This window comes from Balaenoptera borealis, assembly GCF_965194805.1.
Source record: "Balaenoptera borealis genome assembly, chromosome: 8".
NCBI lineage: Eukaryota > Metazoa > Chordata > Mammalia > Artiodactyla > Balaenopteridae > Balaenoptera > Balaenoptera borealis.
Window position 1 is genome coordinate 115,600,837 of NC_138865.1, and position 18,233 is coordinate 115,619,069.

The 18,233-nt window shown below is 54.3% G+C and overlaps 3 protein-coding genes across 7 annotated transcripts in view; 2 read left to right on the plus strand and 1 right to left on the minus strand.

Moving 5' to 3' along the window:
- The first annotated feature begins 1,654 nt into the window (after nt 1-1,654).
- On the plus strand, nt 1,655-11,601 carry PHYHD1 (phytanoyl-CoA dioxygenase domain containing 1). 3 transcript variants are annotated; one of them, XM_082403485.1, is made up of 11 exons: nt 1,655-1,788; nt 3,206-3,364; nt 6,368-6,443; nt 6,520-6,567; nt 7,748-7,803; nt 7,888-7,950; nt 8,597-8,618; nt 9,941-10,069; nt 10,167-10,283; nt 10,969-11,095; nt 11,248-11,601. In XM_082403485.1, the coding sequence occupies exons 1-11, from the start codon at nt 1,756-1,758 to the stop codon at nt 11,492-11,494; spliced, it is 1,077 nt and encodes a 358-aa protein (XP_082259611.1). In that variant the 5' UTR covers nt 1,655-1,755; the 3' UTR covers nt 11,495-11,601. The 3 variants fall into 3 exon arrangements, with proteins under 3 accessions (XP_082259611.1, XP_082259613.1, XP_082259612.1); XM_082403487.1 differs by having other exon boundaries at nt 11,200-11,372; XM_082403486.1 differs by lacking the exons at nt 6,520-6,567; nt 7,748-7,803; nt 7,888-7,950; nt 8,597-8,618.
- A 2,259-nt stretch (nt 11,602-13,860) lies between these two features.
- DOLK (dolichol kinase) lies at nt 13,861-15,631 on the minus strand (the record flags this gene model as incomplete). Its single annotated transcript, XM_082403461.1, has 1 exon — nt 13,861-15,631. The coding sequence occupies one exon, from the start codon at nt 15,629-15,631 to the stop codon at nt 14,015-14,017; it is 1,617 nt and encodes a 538-aa protein (XP_082259587.1). The 3' UTR covers nt 13,861-14,014.
- Nucleotides 15,632-16,005: 374 nt separating this feature from the next.
- Nucleotides 16,006-18,233, plus strand: part of NUP188 (nucleoporin 188) — a 44,825-nt gene continuing 42,597 nt past the window's right edge. For all 3 annotated transcript variants that reach the window (XM_082403435.1, XM_082403437.1, XM_082403436.1), the window contains exon 1: nt 16,006-16,069. In XM_082403435.1, the coding sequence (XP_082259561.1) occupies nt 16,038-16,069 (32 nt within the window). In that variant the 5' untranslated portion in view covers nt 16,006-16,037. The remainder of the gene's footprint in view (nt 16,070-18,233) is intronic.

Genomic DNA, 18,233 nt, shown 5'->3' on the forward strand with positions numbered 1-18,233 from the left:
GCTGGATCTGGAGCTGGTTAGCTTTTGGGAAAAAACAGCAATGTGGAAACACCGCCCACCCACTTCCCAAAGCCTGAGTGGAATGAATGAACAAATCGTGGGAGGCCCAGCCGTCCCCCCGCCTCCCCCCAACTCAGAGCTCTTCACTCCATTTAAAACCACACTGGTGGCCTTTTCTCTGATGATAACAGCAGTTTGGAAAACTTGGGGAAGTTCAAAAAGTAAAGTAAAAATACCCTCACATTCCACTGAGAACAGCTCCTGCTAACATACGGTGAACAGCCAGTGGGCACTTTCCAAGTGCCCAGGAGGTACTTCTGTTATCCCCAAACCACAGATGAGGAAAGTAAGGCCCGGGTGTGGATGTAAGCCTTGGATGGGGGTTCCCCGAGGAGTTGCTAGCCCAGCACTACTGGACCCTCACTGTGTTCCTGGCACATGGCAGGTGTCTCTCTGGATCTGTTGGGAAGGGGCCAGGACAGCTGGGAACGCTCCCTGCCTCGAGTGAGCGGAACCTTGGCTGTATTTCCCCAAAGGGTTGTGTCTTCCACCTGTCTTCCTCACCCGCCCTGTCCCCTGGGAACCTCTTCACCCTCCAGCCTCAGGAGCCTGCCGGGGCTCTCCCCTCCCCTGGCTCTCGGCTCTTGGGAAGCAGGGGCCAAGCAGCTATACTTCCAGTGCGGTGGCCCAGAAAACACAACTTGACTTAGGGCCAAGGCTCCTGAGGGCTGAGCAGTGTCCCCACGCTCGCTCCCGAGACACTCTGTCCCTTCGCCATTCAGAAAGCGTCATTTCAGGGAAGGCCAGTGGCTGGGTTTCAGAAGCAGCAGCCAGAAAGGCCCCGTCAGCTGCTGAGCAGGGCTGGCTGGAAGGGTGGGTGTGCTGACCGCAGGCCTCCGCTGTGCCAGCCGGCCTCAGACACCAACATCTTGGGCCTGGGGGTGGGGATCAGGAACCATGGCTTCCCTCGCCCTCATTCTGAAGATCCAGGCCCCCGCTCTAGCCCCTTCCCCTTTCTAAGATCCCCCTTATCTTCTCCCTTCCTCTGAGCTGCAGACAGATCTGTAATCCTTTCAGGACCTAGAGAGTCTCAGGGGATCAGAGCTTGGGGGGCAGGGGCCCAGGCAATCCTCGGAAGCCCTCTTCCACCTTTGGATTGCAGAGCTGCTCAGAGTCTGTCTGACGTGCGTGCCCCCAGACCCACCTTGCATCCCATCCCACCCAGATGCTGCTGCTGGTGGCCTGGGCACTTTCTAACCCTGCCTCGACCCAGGGGCAGATGTGGGTTGGAGGTTACAGTTAGTTGTGGCACCTGGGCAGGGACTCGGGTGTCCTCCTGCCTGCCCAGACACTCCTAGGACACAACTTCTGGGCACCTTGGAAACAGCCAGCCGGGAGTGGTTTCTGGAAAGAAACTGGAAGGAGGCAGTTAAAGATCTTGCAGGAGATCAGAAATGGCTAATCCTGGATTAGCTGGGGGGATGGACCCAGGGTGTGGGGCAGAGACAAGGGGGGCCCCACCCAAGGGCAGAAGTGAGAGGGGGTGGGGTGGGGTGGGTGTGTTGGGGGCCGGGAATGGGTTTTCTCTGGATGGGGGCGGGGAGGAGCTGAAGGCGAGGATTCAGTTTTCTCTGGGCAGGGAAGGGTTAAATCCTCCTGGGCCTCCCAGGCTCTGGCCACTCTCCCCTCCTGACCTTTCTCCTCTCCAGCCTCAGGCACAGCCGCAGAGCCACCCGTGCGCCCTGCCTGGTCCTCATGGCCTACCTGCGCCCCTCACAGCTCCAGAAGGTAGGGCCCTGATGGGTGGGCACCCCGAGGGTCAGGTAAATGTGGGGGGCCCCTCCAGACTTGGAGTAGTCCCGGGGAACTCGACCCACCCCCTTACGTTTTTCAGAAGAGGAAACTGAAGCCCAGAGTGGTCAGTTCACAGCCATGACCCTCACTTCTGCACACACAGCCAGGGGCCATCCAGGCCAACGCACCGCGGCTGGGGTGGGAATGCTTGCGTGAAGAAACCAGAAGAAAACACAGGATCCTGTGAACTGGGGGTGGGGGTGGGGGTGGGGGGTCTGGGAAGGGGCGGGGCCGATGAGGGGGCGGGGCCGACGAGGGGTGGATCCACCCATCCCACCCCACCCACAACCCACCTCCAGCGTGGGGCGGGTGGCCCAGCAACCACCGGGCGGGCGCGTTCAGACCCGAAAAGGCTAACCCGTGGGAATCAGAGCAACGGAGACTTTTTAAAAACATGACCCTTGTTGTTTGTTCCTGATGGCAAGAGGAAAATGCAAAAAAATACAGAAAAGCTCAAAAAAGAAAATTTAAACCCACCTATAGATTCCTGTGCTGAGACAATATTTTGGCATACAGCCCTTGAATCTCTAAAAGTTTCAGGGGACTTCCCTGGCGGTCCAGTGGTTAGGACTCCGCGCTTCCACTGCAGAGGGCACGGGTTCAATCCCTGGTTGGGGAACTTAGATTCCACAAGTTGCGCTGGGGGGCCAAATAAATAAAATAAAAGGTCCATCACAATATCACAAAAGCTGTCGCCGATTGCTTGCTTGCTTGCTATATGTTTCATAAAGGAGGCACTACTGTGCTCCCCATCTGATAGATAGCCTGAGAGTCAGAGAGGGGAAAGCACTTGCCCAGGTTCTCACAAATTAGGATACTAATTTGTAGTTGGCTTTTTTTTTTTAAACTCACAATATGTGTGGAACACATTCCCATGCCAATAAATATTTTTCTATCAGCTGTGTTGTATTTCAGGTAGATTAAACCACACTTTGTGTGATAAGTTCACCTGTGTGCTGGTTTGTTTGATGATATCCGTCTCCTTCCCTAGACTAAGTTCTGAGAGACAAGCATCATGGCTGCCTTGCTCATGACTGAATCTCCAGCTCCTAAAACCATGTCTGGTGCATGGTAGATGCTCAGCCAATATTAGCCGGATAAACGAAGGAGGTCGTATTCCCTGGAGGGTTAGGGCGAGGACACCTCCCCTTCCACTCGCCTTCATGCAAGCAGCCAACACTGATTGCTCTTCACTGGGCGCTAGACACCACCGCCAGGGAGGGAGGCAGAGCAATGAATAGGATGCCTTGTCCTGCCTCCACACGGCTTCCGGTTTGGGGAAGGGTCAAATCAGTCCTCATCAAGAGCGTTTGAGGGCAGGGAGAAGCCTAAGTCTCCTTCCTGCCTGCAGTTTCAGGAGGATGGATTTCTGGTGCTGGAAGGATTCTGGTCTGCAGACGAGTGTGTGGCCATGCAACGGAGGATTGGCGAGATAGTGGCTGAGATGGATGTCCCTCTCCACTGTCGCACGGAATTTTCCACCCAGGAGGAGGAGCAGCTGAGAGCCCAGGTAGGTGCCTGGAGCAGGTGAGAATGAGATTTGGTCTTTGATGGGTGGCTCAGTCCCCAGCCAGAGCAGCAGCCTGGAAAGGTAGGACCCCAAGGCCCATGGGCTCATACTGATAACGAATCAGGCCCCGAGCTTTCTGTGGGCCGGGCTCCAGGCTAAGTGTCTTATATGCATATTTCCTTCACTCCCTACTACGAATTCATGAGGTCAGCATTATTGCCCCCATTAGACAGGTGGGGTAAATGAGGCTCAGCTCACTTGCCCCAAACTACACAATTAGTAACTGATAGGGCCAGAATTTGAACCCAGATCTGCCTGATACCAAGTGCATGCTGTCACTGCTCTGCTGTACTTCCTTAGAAGTTTTCCTGCCACAAAGGACCTCTTTGTGGCCAGCAACCCAGCATGAGCCAAGTGATTCTGATGGGCCCACCTGGGTAAGTCATCCCCCAATGAGACAAGGAACTCTGCTTGTTTCCCCCAGTGACCTACTAGGACTCAGTACAGCTTGAGATGGGTAAGTTGAGACCCAGGGGTTCTCCCACACGGTTCTCTTAACCCTTCATAGACTGAATTTATGAGCCTGCCTGCGGCTGGGCCCCCAAGCCAAAGCTGTGGTCCAGGCTCAGTAATGGGGCTCACCCTTACTCATGGCAAGGAGCTTCTGCCATCTGGTGGGCATAAAGGGAATTACAATGACTAGAAGGCTTGCAACCCATAGAATGGGGACTTCAGAAAGAAAAAGGGTTACAGAATGACACTTTCCTCCAAACAGTCGGTTTCATTTGGCTGCACTGGTATTCAGTAAACCCTCAATATTCACAACTGATATTGTGAAAGACGTTGAAACGGGTTTTTTAAAAAAATAATTAATTAATTAATTTTTGGCTGCGTTGGGTCTTCGTTGCCGCACACCGGCTTTCTCTAGTTGCGGCAAGCGGGGGCTACTCTTTGTTGAGGTGCACAGGCTTCTCATTGCTGTGGCTTCTCTTGTTGTGGAGCACGGGCTCTAGGCACGCGGGCTCTAGAGCGCAGGCTCAGTAGTTGTGGCTCACGGGCTTAGTTGCTCCGTGGCATGTGGGATCTTCCTGGACCAGGGCTCGAACCCGTGTCCCCTGCATTGGCAGGCAGATTCTTAACCACCGCACCACCAGGGAAGTCCCTGAAATGGGTATTAAAAGAAAAAAATATTGGCAGTGTCCTGTCTAGTAGTGCTCCGTTCCAGCTTACCAGCACCTTTCATTGTTTTTGAGTTATTATACAACTCTGTAAGTTATATAGAACTGATAATAACTCGCATGATACTCGTCCATGGAAATGGGTATGAACTGGGCCCGGCAGGGTGCAATTATTGCCCTTGTGGCTAGATTCAGTTTTGCATTGATTTGTAAATTCATTTCAGCGTTTCTTATTGCCTATATTTGTGCATTTCTCGGAATTCTCCTTTCAACAGGTTGCTGGTTCCCTTGTGAATTACTGAGTTAAGTAAAAATCTTTGACACGCGTGTAGCGTCACCGTCTTTATTATTATGATCAGTTATGCTTCCCAGACTTGTTTCCCTGCTAGTGCAGAGGAGTTAAGAATGTTGAAAAAAAACTTTTAGTTTTCAGTGGGAAGGGCGTGGAAAGGGCCCGACGGGTCACTGAGTTGAGCCACGCAAGGCACTGTGACAGCAGATGTGCGCAGTTGAGGGAGTGCTGGGGCTGTGTCACGTGGGAACCCAGGTAGGGGCATCGGTGACACTCAAACTGTACTTACGTCGCCATGAAGGAAGATATATATGGTGATCACGGGTGGCTAAAGCCACAAGGAAAACATGCGGCATCTCCCTGGAGCATCATTTTCTTCTTTTTTTTAAATTAAATATTTATTTATGTGTTTGGCTGCGTCGGGTCTTAGTTGTGGCACTTGAGCTCTAGAGCCTGTGGGCTTAGTTGCCCTGCAGCTTGTGGGATCTTAGTTCCCCAACCAGGGATTGAACCCGCGTCCCCTGCACTGGAAGGCGGATTCTCAACCACTGGACCACCAGGGAAGTCCCTGGAGCATCATTTTCATATGCTGCTAAGAAATTTAAAACATGATATTAAAATGAACAAGAAGGGAGTTCCCTGGTGGCCTAGCGGTTAGGATACGGCACTGTCATTGCTGTGGCCCGGGTTTGATCCCTGGTCAGGGAACTGAGATCCCAGAAGCCACAGGGTGTGGTCAAAAAAAAAATCAATAAAATTAACAAGGAGAGGTTATTAAGAAAAAAGAAAAAGATTAGTAATAGCTTATATTTATCGAGCATTTAGCCATGTCCTTGCTGGGTGTTTTCTATTTAGCAGCAGTAGTAATAATGATAATAAAAGCAGATATTCACATGACACCACATTCCAAGGACTGTTCTTATATACCTTATATATACTGACTCATAATCCCTACAACACCCTATGAGATAGGTGCCATTAATAGCCTCCATATTTTATGAGGAAACTAAGCCTGGAGAGGTTCAGTAATGTGGTGTGATTACAGCCAGTTAGTGGCAGAGCTGGGATTTGAACCCAGGTATTCTAGCTCCAGGGTCTGTGTTCTCAACTTCTATAAGATTCAGCCTCTACCTGAACCTGAAGCCTCCAACAATCCAGGGAGGTCAGTTCTATTATTATTCCCCTTTTACAGATGAGGAAACTGAGGCATTGAGAGGCAAAACAAGTGGCCCAAGGCTCCCTGGGAACCAGGCGTGTTTGATCTAGTACCTGTGTTTCATGCCATTATGGAGTATGAGTCATGTGATTTATTTAGAGGTTTCTAAGAAATTCCATGCTTGTAGCTTCCGGCTGTGCTTCCAGGTCCTTGGGGTTCCTGTTCACCGGCTGTGCCACAGTGGACGAGTTTGAGAAGCACCAGAGGCGTCTGCAGCTCTGTGGGGTGGGAAGCATCTGAATCATCTTCCCTCTCTGCCAGGCCCACCTGTGACCCCGTGATGCTCTCTCAGCCCCTCTGATGTCCCCTCTCCACAGGGCAGCACAGACTATTTCTTAGGCAGCGGCGACAAGATTCGATTCTTCTTTGAGAAAGGCGTCTTTGATGAGAAAGGTTTGGAACTGGGGCCCTAGAGGTGGGGGTGGCTGGACTCCAGTCCTTCCAGCTTGACCTGTCCCTTGTGCCACAGGAAATTTCCTGGTCCCTCCGGAGAAATCCATCAACAAAATTGGCCATGGTAAGCAGGGGCTGGAGAGAAAGTGAGGTCTGAAGAGTTTGGGGGCCTTCCCCCAAAGCACACGTTAAGGTAGTAGCCCAACAAATGGCATTTCTGGGTGCAGGGTCCTTCTTGGGCCCTGCTCTCCTGCATCTTATGATGCTAATCACATGACACTGCCACTGCAGCACTGGGAAGAGGGGTCCATTTGAGCCCCCTCCAATGCAGATGGGTGCGTGCGGGCTCCTCAACTCTCTACTGACTGGCCTGGGGATGATTCAGGCGCCAGGCACACGGGGATTCTGGGTCCCATTGCTCCCTGAAGGCTTCTTAAGGAACACCAAACATGTTGACAAGGTCCCTGTTCCAAGACCCCTAAACCAAGCTAGGAAACCCTCTTTTTTGTTTTTTTTCAGGATCATGCATTATAGTTATTTTGTAGGGAGTTCCCTGGCGGTCCAGTGGTTAAGACTCCGTGCTCTCACTGCCGAGGGCCCGAGTTCGATCCCTGGTCAGGAAACTAAAATCCCACAAGCCGCGTGATGTGGCAAGAAAAAAAAACAAAAAAACCCCTTACAATTTATCTTGTAGACTGATTTTTAAACATGAAGTTATATCATGGTAGCTTTGGGTTTTTTTTACAAATTGTGGTAAAATACATATAATAGAAAATTTACCATCGTAACCATTTTGAAGTATACAATTCAGTGGCATTAAATACGTTCAACCCTCACTTTTTGTAATAACAACAGTAGTAAATAATGAGAAGAGTGACTGTTCTGTGCCTGGTCCTGGGCTGTGCTTGCACACGCGTTAGCCCATGGAGTCCTATGGCAGCCCAGGAGGCAGGGCTGATCCCATTGTACACAGGAGGAAACTAAGGCTTAAAGGAGAGAAATCGGTGCTCAGAGTCCGACAGAGCAAGCGGCAGTACCAAAATTGCTACCAAGTGATGGGTCCCTTGGAGTCCTTGGTCCTCTGAAGGGCGGCCAGTCAGGGCTAGAAGGTCAAGAATAAGGTCATAGGTCAGGTGAAGGCATCTGTGGGGCCCATTTCTCGGTTATAAACAAGCAGAAAACTTAATACACAGAAAATAGGTGAGAATATCAAAGTGAGGCCTGACCCTGGGTGCCCAGGCCTAGGCGTGGGAGGGACGCATGGGGACTGGGGACTGGCTCTTCAGCCCACCTCTGTCCCGCAGCTCTGCACGCCCATGACCCTGTCTTCAGGTGTGTCACACACTCCCCCAAGGTGCAGGTGAGCAGAGGTGTCGGTGAGGGTGGGCCGGTGGGCCATATGTGAATGTGGGCGGGCTGGCCATGTGACCTCTGCCCCTTCCAGGCTTTGGCCAGAAGTCTGGGCCTCCAGATGCCCGTGGTGGTGCAGAGCATGTATATCTTTAAGGTGAGCTCCCCGTCCTCCCCAGGCCTCCATTTACCCTCTGTAAAATGGGCACAGTGCTCATACCAAGCCCTTCCTTTCAAGGGCCGCAAGCTGCCTCCCTGAGGAAGTATTATTAAGTTGGCGGGAGAACATGAAAACCGGTCTCCTCTGGTTAGGGTGCCTGGCACTGAGTTGGGGCTCAGTTAGGGTGCCGTGGAAGGAAAGGGGATCCCGGGGCTGCCTTCTCCCTTTGTTGGCTATTGAAATGCTCTGCTCCCAGCTTTCAAGGCCCAGCCCAGTGCCACCTCCTCCAAGAAGCCTTCCAACGCCCTTGGGAAGAGAGGACACATCTCTGATCCTGGAGCCCAGAGGCTTAATCGCTGGCCTGGGCCCCAGCCTCTCCCGCTTCCCCTCACTTCTGCCTTGTGTTCTTGTTAGGGACGTGTGTGCTCAGACTGGGAGCTCCCTGCCAGGCAGGGTGGCTTTTCTCTTTGCAGCCCTCCTGGGCCTGGCACATAGTAGGTGCTCGATAGCTGGGTGCTGACGTGGGAGCCTTGCAGATAAACACCTGTGGCGGGGGGAAGAGCATCCCACTCGGAGGACTCAGAGCAGCCCCCGCCCCTCCCCGCTCTCCCTGGCCTCAACCAGCCCCTCCTCTCTCCTGCAGCAACCTCACTTGGGCGGCGAAGGTGAGCCAAGAGCAGGCTGGGGGGCCAGCGAAGGCCCCGGCGGGAGATCTGGGACTTTAGTGGTTGTCAGGTCTCCAGAGGGAGGGAAGGCGCCTGCCAAGACGTCCATAGACAAGAGCCTGGGCCAGCGGAGGAGAAGCCATCTTCTGCTGCTTCCTGAAAGAGTGGATGCCGGGGGGTGGGGTGGGGTGGAGGGGTGGAGGGCGGTGTCCTGGAGCCCTTGACCCAGTGGTTCCCAAACCTGGCAGCGACTCCTTGCTGGTTAAAAATACAGATTCCTGGGCCCCATTCCCTGAGATCTTGAGTCAGGAGGGTGGCAAGGGCCTGGGAGTCTGTATTTTACCAAGTTCGCTGGAGTACTGATTAAGCATAGAAACTGCTGATCTGATTACAAAACCCCTGGATACACAGATACCCCTTCCAGCCTCCCTCATGGGTGATGATCCACTTCTCTCAAATACCTCCAGTGACAGAGGGCTCACCACCCCTACAGGCAGCTCTTCCTTTCCTGACATGAGCTCAAGTCATTCCCCTTGTGAGGCTCCCTCCTCCCCACCATCCAGCCTGAGGACAGTTTCCTGAAGGGATGACCATCCTCTCCCTGAGCCTTCTCTGCTCAGTCCAGCACCCCCAGCTCCTTCAGCCATTCCTCCTCCAAATGTTTTGGGGCCCCCACCATTAGGACACCTTCATCTGGACACTGTCTGCATTGTCAAAGTCTGACTTAAACTTTGGTGTTCAGAAAGCACACAGTTCCCCAGGAAGGGATGAGGCGAGACTAGGACCCTCTTGTTGTTAACAGACTAAGGTCCTCTGTTCAGCGGTTCTCCATCCTGCCTGGGCCCCAGCATCACACAGGGGATGTTTACAATGTGGATGCTGGGTCCGTTTCCGGCTTCACACCCAACTTCCAAGTCTTAGACCACTGGTGGCTTACACTGGACCATCTGGTGGCTGGAGGTGCTCTCGCTGGTTAAGGACGGCAGCTTGAGCTACCTGGCTGGAATTAAACAATAGCAGCTGCTTTTCAGGCAGCGATTACAACATTAGGCCCTGTACTAAGCACTTTTCATACACTGTCTCAGAATCCTCCAGCAACCTCGTGAGGTGAGGTTATCGTTGGGGCTGCTTTATGGTTTAGGAAATTGAAGCTTGAGAGGTGAAATCTCTTGCCCAGAGTCTCCGGGCCAGGAAGCAGTGAGATTCTAACTGCTCATGGGAAGGCTGGGCCTGGAGGGCCCTGGGAGGACCACGGAGTGAGTAGAAACGAGGCCAAGGTGAGGTGAGGCCAGGTTCCTCATGCCCAGGCGGGCCTGCTGCAGTCTCCCCTCACCAGGACGCCTCCTTCCTGTATACGGAGCCCCTGGGCCGGGTGCTGGGCGTGTGGATTGCTCTGGAAGACGCCACGCTGGAGAATGGCTGCCTCTGGTTCATCCCTGGCTCCCACACAGGTGAGGCCACCTGCCTCTCCCTGCCCACTCGTCCCCACCCCCCATAGGGGAGGGATCCCGAATAAAGAGAGGCTAAAGGCCCCACCTTGGCCCGCAGGTGGAGTGTCGAGAAGGATGGTCCGGGCCCCTGCTGGCTCGGCGCCTGGCACCAGCTTCCTTGGGACTGAGCCAGCCCGGGATAACAGCCTCTTTGTGTCCACACCGGTGCGGAGAGGTAGGGGGTGTGCAGAGGGCGGGGAGGAGGGCCTGGAGGCCATGCCTGGGGGGGTCTGTGCTTGCTCTGACCACCCAGCTCACCTGAGGGCTGGGAAGTCACAGCATGAGGGAAGGTAGGGCTGGGTGGGCACTGGGAGGTCTGAAAGCTGTGTGGTTGACAGCAGGGTCTCCCAGATCAGGCTGGAATCCAGACCCTGCTACTTCCCGGCTGTCTCTGTGAGCAAATGACTGAACCTCTCTGAGCCTCAGTTTCCCCAAACATAAAGTAGGGAAGCCAGTGAGATGTCATATGTAAGATGGTGCACCACAAGTGCTCACAAATCCTGGCTGTCAGCACACCCTTCCTTTTAGAACAGGGAAACTGAGCCCCAACTCTGCGTTCCCGGCTGAGGCCCCAGCTGGCTGGCACGGGACAGAGAGCTTCTGTCTGGTTCTGCAAATGCCATAGAGGTGGATGCCCTTGCTGAGGCTTGCCAAGGGCACGGGCCACAGCGGCAGGGACTTGACCCCAGGCGAACCCATGTCCAACAGCACAGCCTCCGACGCTGGGGCAGACTCCAGGCCCCTGAGCGTCCAGGGATGGGAATGGGGATGAATAGCCCACGACACCGCTTGAGGGAGGGGGCGCCCACCATGTCCCTTCCTGCCTCGAGGGCGCTCTTGACCCGCTGTGTCCCTGCCAGGGGCCCTCATCCTAATCCACGGAGAAGTGGTGCACAAAAGTGAGCAGAATCTCTCCAACTGCTCACGCCAGGCCTATACTTTCCACCTCATGGAGGCTGCTGGCACCGTCTGGAGCCCAGATAACTGGTAGGTGGCAGGGTGTGTGTGGGCCCCAGACAGCTCCCGAAGAGGTCCTGGAGGCTGGGAGCAGTGCTACTGGCACCTCGAGGTCCTCTCCCCATCCTCTGCAGGCTCCAGCCGACAGCTGAGCTGCCCTTTCCCCCACTGTACACCTAAAGGCCCTCTGAGGGCAGGGACGCCACCCCCTCTCGGGAGAAGCTGTGGGCCACCAACGCCAGCGCCTCACCCCACCGCCCAGCTGCAACGGGGAATTCGCATCTCTCCTCCAGGGCTTTCCTTCTGCTGGTGTCTGTGCAGACAGGCAGGCAGGAGCAGGAGGCTGGGCTGGGTGCCTTCCCTGAGATCTGTCTCTGTCTGTCCCTACCCCAACACAACCTCCCCCAAGAGGCAGCCTCACAGCCATGAAAGGGTTCTGGCTGCTTCTCTGCTGGCTTCTCACTCGTCTCCCCTCTCACATGGAACTCTTGGTCATTACGGTGGGAGACACTGAATAAAAAAGACTTCCAAATGCAGCATCTTGATCCTTCTTTCCCAAGCAGCCTTCCTCTCAAGATGAGAACCCTGCTGAAAATCATCCCAGGTAGCCCAGCCCTGCCTGGTGAGGTATGCGCGATGTTAATAACAGTAAGTGACATTTAGTGGGCATTCATGGTGCCAAGAGCTTCCTGTGCTTTATCACTGGATCCTCACCCCTTTCAGGTAGGTGCTGTTTACAGATGATGGAGCTGACACATGGGAAGGTTAAGTGACCTGCCCAAGTCCCACAGCTGTTCAGGTGTTTGGCGAGGTTAGCTGGATCCAGAGCCTATGCTTCTAACCTCTATGCTCCCAGTTCCCCTTTCCTGGGGAGGACATACGGTGGCGGCCACGTAGAGCAGTCTGAGATTTTGGTCCTGGCTCTATGACCAACTCGATTTCCGGCCTCAGGCCAGGCCCTTCTCTCTGGGCCCATTTGGCCACCTGCACCATCAAGGGGCCGGACGAGGGCCTCCACAGGTCCCTCCTGTTTGGACATGCTTGGCAGGCACCCAGAGCTGCAGGAACAAATACCAAATCTGAAACCTGCCTGGCGGGGGTCTGCTCAGAGGTTGCAAACTGGGGGCCACCAGCCGATTTCACAATGCAGAATTGTTTGGTCTGGGCCTCGGCATTTTAAAAACAAACAAACAAAAAACCCAAAACATTTTAAAATTGGGAGATTTCACATAACAATTCAGGCTTCTAAGCTTCTTTGAATGAGCAGGTCAACAGCCCGGGGCCTGTGGTCTAGCCTACGTGACCGCTGGCTGGAGCTGCCTTCTTACAGGCGCGTGTGCTCTCCGCTTCCCTTCCCTGTCCTCCTTCGTTGCATTACCTGCCTGGCCTCAGCGGCCTTATGATTTTATGACCTTGATTTCCAGCCCCCACTCTGTATGGGAACAAACCACCCAGGGAGTCAGTGGGGCAAAGCCAGCACTCATATACGCTACACCCTAACATGGTGTTGCCTCCTTCAGCGAGCAGTCGTGGGGAGCCTGAGCCAAGGGAAGGGTTTGTTAAGGCTCCTTTGAGCCCAAAAGGAATGTCTGAATACTCTCCTCTGAGGGAAAGGGCTTGGCAGTGATGCTCAGGCAGAAGCAAGCTCCCAGAGCTGGGCTCCTGGCTTCCGGCCTTGGTGGGCCAAAGTTCTCACCTCTTCCTGCCTAGGCCCCTCCCTGTCAGGCTGGTGGGAAGTGGGGAGAACCTGGTCCAGCCTTGAGAAACCTGCTGTGCTATCTTCTCACTGACGGGAAATGTTCATCCATTCAGCGAAGGTCTGCCGAGGTCCTGCTATGTGCCAGGCTGTGCTGGCACTGGGGGATGCGGTAGGGAACCAGGGAGAGCTGGACTCCGCCCTCACAGAGAGCAAGGCTGGAGCAGGCACCGCCCCCTCCCCCCGCCCTGGAAGAGCTATTCTGAACTCTCAGTAAACTTCACCAGACCTTGCCTCTAATTTCTCGCCAAGAGAAGAGACCAACACAGGTGTGGACATGACTGGAGGGTGAGAGGTCTCAGGAGGGACCCCTTGACAAGGACCCTGTGCTGTCCAGCCTGTCCTTCATCAGCGCCACTCAGCCAGGCAGCAGAGGCCTTGAGGCAGGGTGGGGTTGGCTGAAACAGGTAGTCAGCCCAGGACGGATCTTCTTCCTCCAGCCCTTCCAGGGATGCAACAAACAGATCCCATCTCTCCCCCTCAGCTCTTCCTAGCCCAAATGGGAGAAACCACATGCCCTTGGCTATTTTCCTCTTGTACTCTCCTCTGAATGAAGCCAGGGGAGTAGGGTCACTCTGGTCTCCAAGGACAACCTATATAACCCTTTGGTTTGCCTGGCTTTTTGCTGAGATGAGGACTGGCCTTGGGTAACAATGACACTTTCCCTCACTTATGTGACACTTTCGCACTTAAGTGCGGGCTCTGGGCTGGTCACCTCACACACGTCACTTCGCCAGAACCTCACGACACCCTGTGAGGTGCAGGCTTTTATTATTCCCATCTTGCAGACATGAGAATTGAGGCCCAGTGATTAAGCAACTCACACAGTTAAGAAGTGGTTCAGCCAAGGATTCTGACCAGATGAGTCTGACACCAGAACCTGAAGTGTTAACCACTCTGCCCTATGGCCTCCAGGGTCCACTCCGGCCCCCCCGAGGACTGCAAGGTGAGGGGGGGCCCTATGGCCCACTCAAGCTTCTTGAGCTGCTGCACTACACTTTAAGCCTTTTTGCTTTTTAAAATATCAGCAAAACTAAAACCGGGAGTGCTTTGATTTTTATTTTAGATCTGAATCAACTGAAAAATTAAATCTGCTTCTCCCCCCCTGGCTCTTCAAGCCCAAGTGGCTGGCTGCTGTGGGGACCATTTGTCTTCCCCACGTCCCCGTTTCCTTCATCGCTGCTGCACAGCAGCTAGGCCATCAGCAGTATCAGCAGGTAGAGAGGCAAAAGGAGATTGTCTATCTGCGTAGTGTATGCTTCTAGGAGGGACACGGTGCTGATGCACCCCAAAATCCAAGCATAACTGTAGTTTAAGTCCACTCCACTGTCGAAGATTAAGATCAGAGCTACAGAAATGATCTGGGCAAATATAGATGTCATGGTCCCCTCAAAAGTCTTTTTAGTTCCAGGCCAGCGAATCTCCCCCATGGTGCTGCCGAATATGGAGGCCACAGTGTCGCCCACACCGACGGCCAGGACTCCTGCATAGGGGACTAGGGCCCTGGCTCCCCCTAGGCTACCCTTCTGTGTGCAGGGTCTGGGGACTAACCAAATGGGAAGAGACATGCCTAGGAGCAGGTAGATGTGGGTCAGGATGAGCGGTCCACTGTCTCGTTCATCCAGGAAGAGGGACAGGAGGCTTCGTAGAGTGTGGCCCAGGGGCTTGATGCGGAAGTAGCGCACATACTCTAGGAAGATGAAGACCGCCAGACAAACGGTGGCAGCCACGTAGAGCAGTGGCCGGTCCAAGATGATACCTGGGGTGTAGGTGGCTACCACAATGAAGTGGAAATACTTCCGAGCAATGGTGGGGGCCTGGTGCTTCTTGGACTCGGAAGATGACCGCTTGGCATTCTGGTATAGCACCACCAGGCAGGCTAAGGTGGCCAGCAGAGACCAGTAGGCTAGGAGGTAGATTCGGGTCTCTGTCTGGAAGAGGAATTGAAAAAGCCACAGCAGGGGGTTCCTGCGGATGAGCCGGTGCAGCCAGGGCAGGACCACGCCAAGCCCCAGTACACAGGTCATGAGGTGGAAGAAGATGGAAGAGGCCCAGGTGCCTGAGTCCATGAAAACAAAGAGGGTGCTGAAGAAGATGCCCATGAGCACCATCCCTACCACCACTACCAGCAGGAAGAAGTCCAAGGGGTCCCCCTGGCTTTCCACCACAGTCAGAGAGCGCTTGATGAGCTGGTTGAGCATGAAGCTGATGCCACCCAATACCAGCAGAGCCTCTCCAGGGGTGAAGCAGCGGGGCAGCAGATACAGCAGGATCATGTTGAGGTAGACGAAGATCAGCAGGACCTCCAGGACCTCGATCACCTCGCCTACACTCAGCGAGTGCTTCATGATATAAATGATGACACCTCCAGCCAAGCCCGAGATGACACAGGTGTTGGTGGGCACCGGGCGAGTGATGCCCAGTGCCAATACTGATGAGAAGAGGGCCACTGCCATGCCAGTGGCCGCCACCACAATTCCAAACCGCTCGAAGTATGGGTTCCCCGCAGCCTGGCAGCGCTCCTTCATAACCAGCCCGAGCAAAGGCATGACCACCGAGGCGGGCAGTAGGCCACTGTTGGCGGACATTCGAAACTGGAAGACAGCGCTTCCCTGCTGTAGCAGCCGGTCCCACTTGTATTGGACGTAGAAGGCCTGCACCGCGAGGGCCACGGCGCACCACGAGTATCGATCCCACACGGCTGCGTGGATGCTCAGCACCACTACGAACACCACTGCCGCCTCCGCCAGCACCGAACCGCTCAGCGGAGCCCCAGGCCCGGGGGCCGGGGAAGCGCACTCTCGGGTCATGTCTTTGGATCTGAGACTCCGGGGAAACTGGGGTGACTAGGAACGCCCTGGACTCTGGGCCCTTTAATCCCCGCCTGGCAGAGAGCGGTAGCTTCGCCCAGCCAGCACCTCCTCTCTCCGTTCTCCAGCTGCGAGAAAGGAAGCTCCACTGTAGGCCACTCTCTGACGCCTGGGAGCTGGCGTCGGGCTACCCTCCACCGCCTCACACCTATGGCGTAGACGTCGCCCCTCGGCCGCCTCCCTCACAGCCTCGGCCGCCCTCGCCCGGAGTTCCTCACCTCTCTGGGAATCGCCATGTTGGCCCCGCCCCGCCGTCACGTGACGAAAAGCCCCGTCCACGCCCTGGAGGCGAGTGATCACGTGGGCGTGGCGTCTGGGGGCGGGGCTGGGGCGCGCGCGCGCGAAGATGGCGGCGGCCGCCGGCGGTCCGTGTGTGAGGTGCGGAGCGGGCCGAGTCGGCGGGCGTGACTGTGAGGCGCGGGGTCGAAGCCGAGCGGAAGCGGGGCGGGAGTTGGGGGCTAGATGTGGCAGCAGTGGCTGGGCGAAGGCCGGCTAGGTGGACGGGCTCCGGGACGGGAGGCGGTTACAGCCAAACGGTCCCCGCGCGCGGGGGTCTGAGGTGACTTCTCCAAGAGGGGGGCCGGTGCCTCACGACTCTCCTGGACTCCGGCCTCCTGTCTCCCTACCCGGTCCCTTTCCCTTCCTCCCCTCTCCCCTCGGAGAGTCCCTCGGCGCCCCCCTCCCCCCTACCGCGCTTCCTGTGCGGCGTGACGCTCCCTCGAGGCGAGACTCTGCGCTTCGCGGTCGCCCGGGGGAGCCCCTTCCCGGGCCCCGCTGCAGCCTCCTGTGCCCGGCCCGGCGGCGCTTTCCAGGTTACCCCCTGTGCTCTCGTTGGGAGGTCTGTTTCGGGCGTCGCCGAGCCACCTCCTGGCAGTTTCTGCCCTCTTTCGTCGCTCAGCCTTTCATTCATCCGTCTAGTCGTTTTCTCATGCATTGATTCCGTCAGCGGACATCCCAGGCACTGTACTGGGTTTTGGGGACGGGAAGAGAAAATATTAAAAAGAAAGACAGTTCTTGCTAGCGTACAGGCGCACTAGCGCCAGACACTGGCGACGCGCTTTCTTTTCTCCGTGTTATCTTCTTGAACTCCCACAACTCCGGGAGGTACCTTTTAATTTACAGATGACTCACAAACCCGGCTCCGAACGGGCTGCGTGTCCGACTCCGAAGCTTTAACTGGATCGCCACACTTCCATCTCGCACTTAACAGCTTGAAGTGTTTTTCCTTTCCACCCTCCCGCCTAACCGTCCCTGTCACTTCTTGTTCCCTGTGCCAGCAGTGGTTCCTCGCTTTTTTGTCTTGTTCACTGCTGTAGCCTCAACACCCAGAAGAGCATGTAATAGGCTCTCAGTAAATGTTTATTCCGTTTGCCACTTCCTTCATCTCTCTGCTCTCGTGAGGTTTTCTTCTTCGGAATTTCCATGGAACTACTTCCGAACCTTGTGAGGACCTTTTTGCTTTTTCTTCCTCTGCTGTTTCGTGTCAGCTCTTCTGTCGGGCAGCACTGTGGTCGCTGTGCTCTCCTTTTCTTAGGCTTATCTTACAGCCATTGTGGAGCTTGGGTAAAGTTTAGCTCCTGCAGGGCAAGGCGCGTTCTTAATGAAAGAGGACGAGGGAAGGAAAGCTGTTAGTTTGCCTGAAAGATGCTCTCTGCATCCTGGAGAACCTACCAAACTCGTACCTGAAGGTGGAAGAAATGACAGTAGGATTTCTAGGCACTGCTTTGCTCATAGCTTGTTTTAGGAGCGATCTTTTTTTCTTTTCTTTTTTTTCCCCTTTCCTTTCTATTTGTGTTGGAAGGCATGCTATAATGATTGGGATTATACTGAACAGCAGCCTTCTGTTTGAAACGCCTAGAGGTCTGAACTAAGAAGAAACTTAAATTCTATTCCTGGTGCCTGCTGATTTGCAGATGACCACAGACAGGCCACCTTACCATATGCGTCTGTTTCTCCGAATGAGAATCGTTTTCAGAGCAGTATTGAGGTGGCTGTGAAGCATGTATGTTAATGTGAGTTGGCACTAGTCAAAAATGCAGTAATACTCTTAAATCACTCAGGGTTTGGGGAGGATCACTGAGGGTTTGACGGGAAGTCAGTTTGAATTTTGGCATTTTGGGGTATCTGTTGTGTTCTTCAGTTAATGTGTGCTTAAAAAACAAAGAAACAAAAACCCCGTGGTTTGAAAAGCTTGCTGCTTAGCTTAAACCTCAGTTCATGCAGGAGAGATGTGCCTCATCTGTGGAGTCAGAGCGTCCACGAGCAGTGGCTGCTTATATTCATTATTTCCGTGTGGAATATTATAACTGTGTTTCTTAAAAGAACTATCTCAGAGTAGTTTGACTGTGTCTCGGGCTTTCTATCGAAAGGACTCAATTGTAGAGACTGTTAATTCTAATCTCCTAGTTGCTTTCATCCAAAGGTTTCCAACCACATGGATCTCTCTAAGGAAGATAATTTCCAGTTTCATTAACTTCAGCTCTTTTAGGAATGGAATTCCGTGTTGTCTGCTAGACCATTGGACCGCAAGTCAATAAATTTT